The following is a 6,302-nucleotide window of genomic DNA, read 5'->3' as shown; positions in this document are numbered from 1 at the left end:
TGGGTTAGTGGAGTCTGTAACCTGAAGCGTATGTAACCTGAAGCATATGTAACCCAAGGTATCACTGTAGATAATTTCCCTCTAAGTGGGCAACATTTCCCACCAACTGCAATGATCATTTACCCATGTGCTATAGAATGATGAAATTGACAAGAGTGGGAGCTGCTTGTGGTCTGTTTTATCAATCCTAAATGGGATTGGGAGGGAAATGTCCTTTTTTATAGTAGACAGCAAGGGCCACTGTGGAATAATGGGGAGACCCAGGTTCAAATCACCACTCAGCAACAAAGCTCACTGTGATTGGACCAAGGTCACTCAGTTTCTTTGTCTAACCTACCTCACAGGGCTGTTGTGAGGACAAAGTACTGCAGAGTATGGCAGCTTGAGTTCCTTGGAGCAAACGCAAGATATAAACCTAATAATAAAATTAACAGGATGGAAAGCTTGAACCTGCTGTTCCTGGTCTATATCTGTATAGGATCACAATAAATTCTGCAAACTAGAATTGTTTTTAAATGTTTTAATAGTTCATGTTTGCTGCCCAGGGCTCCTTTGGGAAGAAGGGCATGCATTAAACAATTATGAGATCAACAGATACAGGGCAGAGTGCAGCTCACATTAGGAGGCTGAGCTGTTCTAACAGCCCTTAGGATTAATAGGCCACTTTTCCAGTAAAGGGAATGGCAAACCTGTTTTGTTGGACTACAGCTTTCATCAGCCTCTGACCATTGGCCATGCTGGCTGCTACTGGCTGGTGTAGAAGTCCAGCAACATTTGGAGGGCTACAGATTCCCCATCCTTGTTACAAAGAGCATACTCTCCAGTATTGAACTATGCAGGCGTTACTCTTGAGTAAAAACGTTAAGCCCTGGATTGCAAGCCTGATAAATTCAATTGGTCAGAGTTGACAGGAAGTATAAATCTGGTGTGGGAGAGGCTAAAGACTGAGAACAAGAGGGCACCTTATGCTGAAGCCTGCTTGAGTATTTTGCTCATTTAATAAACAAGGAGCGCAGCCAATTCTCTCACTACCCTTTAATAAAGCCAAACACCATCAGTTCTACAGGGCTGCAGTTCTCACAACTGCTTTCAAGCTGCTGTTGATGACTCTTGCTCACTATCTGAAAACAGAGATGGCACAAATGGGATTTCTGATTTTCCTCCTTGTTACCATCCTTTTGCTGGATCAAACAACTGGCCAGTCTGTCCATTCCAAAGCCAGAAAACACAGCAAACGGAGGGTTAAAGGTAAGCAAACTTAGTAGGCCACAGAGAATGAAGATTATGATAAATATATTATTTGATTGCTACCTTAGTAAATTTATTAACAAGTATTATTTTATTTTTTGCTATGTTGGTTCATCTGATTTGGATAGTTTTATTTATGAATTCTATGATAGAAAAAGCCTGGGCACATAACATATAACACATACTATACCCGGAGTTCCCAGGCACAGATCAAACCTAGACCTCTTCAGCTTCATGTGTCTTTAAAGTAGGCCTTCAGGTGTTGTTGTAAGAAAGGACCATAGCTCAGTTGCATGCTGAAGATTCCAGGTTCAGTCTCAAGGTACATCTGGGAAAAGTTCCTGCCCGAAACCCTGGAGAGCTGTTGTCAGTGTGGACAGTACTAAGCTTGACGTACCAGTGGTCTGATTCAGTATAAGTCACCTTCTGGTGTTTCTATGACTCCATTCCTCATCAGCCCAAACCACCTTGACCAATGGTCAAGGATGGGGAGAACTGGGTAGGAGGCAGGGAAATGTTGATCTCCCAGAATTAGTGGCTGGGAAGAGAAAAGAAAGATCCCAGGTGAGATCTGGGAGAGGGTGGTAAGGGTTAAGAACTACCTTTAACAGAGGATTCTATACTCTATTTTTACTTTTGGTAGCTGTCTTCGTTTACATTAGCTTATTGTATCATGAAAAAACTTAGTGGGGGAAAAAGAAAGAACTGTCATTCAGCAACACCTGGAACATCCCCCAGCTCTGCTTTGGACCATGCCGTGAGATAGTTACTATAACAGACAGCAAATAATCATGGAAAAACCTCATACCTGGGCAGTTCTTCTTAAAGTAACGTTGTGCCATGATAAGACACTTTTGCATAGCCTGTTCTCACATTCTACCAGTAACATTCAAAGAGGCTAAAGCATGTGGGAAGGGTAGGTAGCAAAGGTACTTCTCACACCTCTACTGCACTTCTCTAGGTAGCCTCTTTGTGTCAAATATGACTGACGTGGCATGAGGATTTGAACACTCAAAACTGGCAAAATAAAAATAAAAATGCCCCTCACCTATGTATTGTGGAGCAGGGAAATAAAAAAAGCTGCCTGTAACCAAAAGTACATACCGTACACTTAAAACACACCTGCCCCCCCCCGAATGCTTGGAACTGTACTTTACCCATCATAGCGCACTTAACAAACTGTGGGTGTATATTGTGTACTATGTACAGACTTCACCCTTCACAGGCAGCTACCTCCCCATGCTAAAGGAAGCCTGCAAATAATTCAGTGGGATTTATTCCCAGGTTAGTGGAGTTAGGATTGCAGCCTTTGTATTGCACTCCACATCTTACTGTAAACATTTTGATGTGTCTAAATATGTTAATGTATGTATATACTTACTTATTTAAGAGAAAGACGGTGACCTAAAGAGTCAAATTAACAAGCTTTGGCAAGAGGTAAATTCCCTGAAGGAAATGCAAGCCCTGCAGACAGGTAAGGGTTGCTTTTTATTATTCTACAAAAGGGGTGGATAATGTCTGGTCCTCCAGATGTTGCTGGATTATAACTCCCATCATCTCTGACCATTAGCCAGTGCTGGCTCTGACTGACGGAAATAATAGTTCAGCAGTACCTGGAGGGACACAAGTCCTCCATCCTTGCTCTGCAGGGTTGAATCGTTTCCTTTAGTTGGCTCTCCCCTTAATATTTTTCAGTTTTAAATAACTTTAAATGTTCGCTTTAAAACAGGGGTTTTGGGTGGGGGAAGAGAGATAGATGGTAAATGGGCTGAAATATGTTATTCCATTTGTTGTTCCTTTTTTTTTTAATCAAATGATTAAAGATATTATTAAATACATGAATACTCGGGGTGTTTGGTGCAGACTTTAAAATAGTGTTTTCAGATACCTTGTCCTGGTTTTATTTGCTAAGCACTGAGTTGACCTCATACACAGCTAGCTTTACTTTGGCACTTTGTGTTTCTAAGTAATGAAAAGGACTTTAGATCCCTGCCCTTGGTGGACAGCCAAGTATACACCTATTTCCTGATAGTTCAGCCCATTCTGATGTCAAGACAAATATCTGCTTTTCCTTGCAGTATGCCATGAAACCAAAGTGGTGAGGCAGAGGGGACTGTTTTCCAAACATAAATAGTACAAATAACAGTCCTGGCTCATTTTTAGTTTCTCTCCGCCCTCCTCTGGCTCTTCTCCTTGGACTTCCAAAACCAAAACAGCTTAAAGAGTCAGTGACATAATATAATATATGGGTAATAAAGTCATGGAGGGCAGTTGTCCCAAGAGATCACAACATGGTAACAAGAAGGCCTGTTTTTTCAGTGCCCCCTTCTGCCACTTGTAATTGCACACAGGAAAGAGAGGCAGTTTTAAAAGGGATTATCCAGAGAGCCTTGGGGACTCAGGGCACTTCCAGATGACCATCCTGATTTATTTACAGAGCGATTAGATTATGCTGGCTATTAAATGAGCATTCATTCTTATTTTTTGTGGTAAGGTTAAATGACATGTCAAAGCAAATGCTATCTCTCAGTTTCCCTCCACTTTTGTTATTGCAAAAAGCCCAGCGTTTTGAGGGAGCAGGTCTGTTGTGCAGGACTTCCCAAACAACTAGAATTGCACAACCTGAATTGTCTGGTATGCAATTGAATCCTACCCCAAAATAGACATTCTCAGGCTAAGTCTGAGGTAAGCGTACATACTGTAGAACTGTAGACATAGACTGGAGTTTCAACAATGGTGATATTCTAGAAGCACCCAGAGTTGTGGAAATGTTGAAATTAGCCATCAGTATGCTCTTCTTATGTCCTCGTGTTATATTCAGTGTCATCAATCCAGGGATTTATATGCTAACTTTCAGTATTTCAGATACAGAGATTGGCCCAAGGCACTCAACCACATCAAGCCTTTCCTGTTAATTTGGGGATCCAGTAAGTGTTAGTGCTCACCCGCCCAATGTCTACCCAATGCACTAGTATAAACTGCATCTCCTAACCAGGGTTCAGTTTTTTCTTTAAAGCAACCCATTGTATCTACTACTGGGATGATGCTACAAAGAGAGGCCACAGGCTGAAGGAGCCATTAACTCCATCAATTACTGCAAAGCAATAAGCAGCCATCATCTTTATAGCTGGTTATCTTTATGCCTGTTTCAGTAGCTTACAAATGAACAAATTGAAACTGTGATTAGAAGACCCAATTAACATTGCCCTTAGCACATGTTGGGCTGCTTCTTTGATTCGGCAGGAGATGAAAGTGTTGCGATGAGGTATTTTGCTACCTCTCAAAATCAATAATGGTGCAAGGAACTACAGTGCTGATGCTGTGTCTAAAGAAATGGTGTTTATGGGAAAACAATCACTGCAAACTGAAAGTTTGTATGGGCTTAGGCCAGGGGTCTGCAACCTTTAAGACAAAAAGAGCCACTTGGACCTGTTTCCGAAGAAAAAAAACACTGGGAGCCGCAAACATGCGCGCCGCTGCCCTCCGATCTGACAGTGGGCGGGAAGGTGACGTCGGGATGGTGCGTGACTAACACACGCACCGCCCCCATGCGACGTCACAGCCAGTACAGTGCCCGCCACAGTGGGGAGTGTCGGGGCGCACAATGCGCCTCCTCCCCTCGCTAATATCTGCCCCGGAGCCACGGCAAAGGTGTGGAAGAGCCACATGCAGCTCCGGAGCCGCGGGTTGCTGACCCCTGGCTTAGGCTCTTAGGACCAAAATAGATGCCCACCCATCCTAAATTCTGCCAAGAGAAATTCCAAATCCAGGGAAATTTCAGGTAGCAATAACCAGTGAAGAACTACTTTGGTCCACTTAACATGGATTCTTTAATCATTGCATCCATCTTCTTTCATTCACAGTCTGTCTTCGTGGAACAAAGGTCCATAAAAAATGCTACTTGGCATCCGATGGTGCAAAACATTTCCATGAAGCAAACGAAGACTGCATAGCCAAGGGAGGGACTCTTGCTATCCCCAGAGATGGCGATGAAACCAACGCTCTCCGAGAGTACAGCAAGAAGAGCTTGTCAGGTGTGGCAGATTTTTGGCTGGGTGTCACTGACATGGTAAACGAAGGGAAATTTGTTGATGTCAGTGGAATGGTCCTCAACTACTTCAACTGGGACCGGTCACAACCCAATGGAGGAAAACGGGAAAATTGTGTCTTGTTTTCACAGTCAGCTCAAGGAAAGTGGGTGGATGAAGTCTGCCGTACTGTCAAACGATATATTTGTGAATTCCTGATCCCTTAATCACAGCTAGGTCTGCTTCCTTCTTTCACTTTTGAAACACATATATGGTAGGGATGCCAGTTTGCAGTCATCACCAAGCTTCACAACAAATCCAGAGTCAGAGACCACACTTTCAGGTAATTAGTTTTGTATGGGGCAGTCAAAATAGCCTTTAGTCATGATGGATTGTTGAGTTCAAGTGTCTATCTCTTGATAATCCTTCCTGTTTACTAAAACTGCAAACCTCTCTTTTAAAGCAGATACTTCCTCTTTTAATTAATTTTCCATTCAGTTGCAATTCCCTGTGTGTTCCGTTGCTGCAAGAAAATCAATGCTCTGATTTGAACACTGCTAATGTCATAAACAGAGGTGATAGGACAACCAACATGGAATTGATTGTGCTGTTAGTGGTAGATCCACTATTTGATCCTAGTCAGTATCCCAGCACTGCAGGGTGAATTACAGGGTAGCTGCATCCCAAGATTTATAATGGACTGCAGGACAGAGGGAATGTGAGGTTTTGCTGTAAGCATACTGTAGATACTGAGGTATTAAATCCTCATCAGTGTGGCTTCTTAAGCACACTTCTTATTTCCAAGGCTCCTATGATATCAGGACACGGGCAACAAACTACTCTTGTTATAATTCATAGCTTGTTATCATAAAAAGTGTCCCTGCTATCAACATATATATAGTGAGTGGGATGAATACTTCTCTGACATGTATCTTCCCATCATGCTTTATATCTAACACATTTGAATATCTTCACTCTTTGCATGATTTACACATTTCAATAAAGTTATTTTTCAAAAGCAAAAGA

General features: G+C 42.3%; 1 protein-coding gene across 1 annotated transcript; it reads left to right on the top strand.

Moving 5' to 3' along the window:
- Positions 1-888: 888 nt before the first annotated feature.
- On the top strand, positions 889-6,302 carry CLEC3A (C-type lectin domain family 3 member A). The gene is made up of 3 exons (XM_081203751.1): positions 889-1,248; positions 2,639-2,722; positions 5,112-6,302. The coding sequence occupies exons 1-3, from the start codon at positions 1,104-1,106 to the stop codon at positions 5,501-5,503; spliced, it is 621 nt and encodes a 206-aa protein (XP_081059877.1). The 5' UTR covers positions 889-1,103; the 3' UTR covers positions 5,504-6,302.

Source organism: Podarcis bocagei (genome assembly GCF_964188305.1).
Source record: "Podarcis bocagei genome assembly, chromosome: 7".
Classification (NCBI taxonomy): domain Eukaryota; kingdom Metazoa; phylum Chordata; class Lepidosauria; order Squamata; family Lacertidae; genus Podarcis; species Podarcis bocagei.
This window is presented reverse-complemented; position numbering and strand designations above follow the sequence as displayed.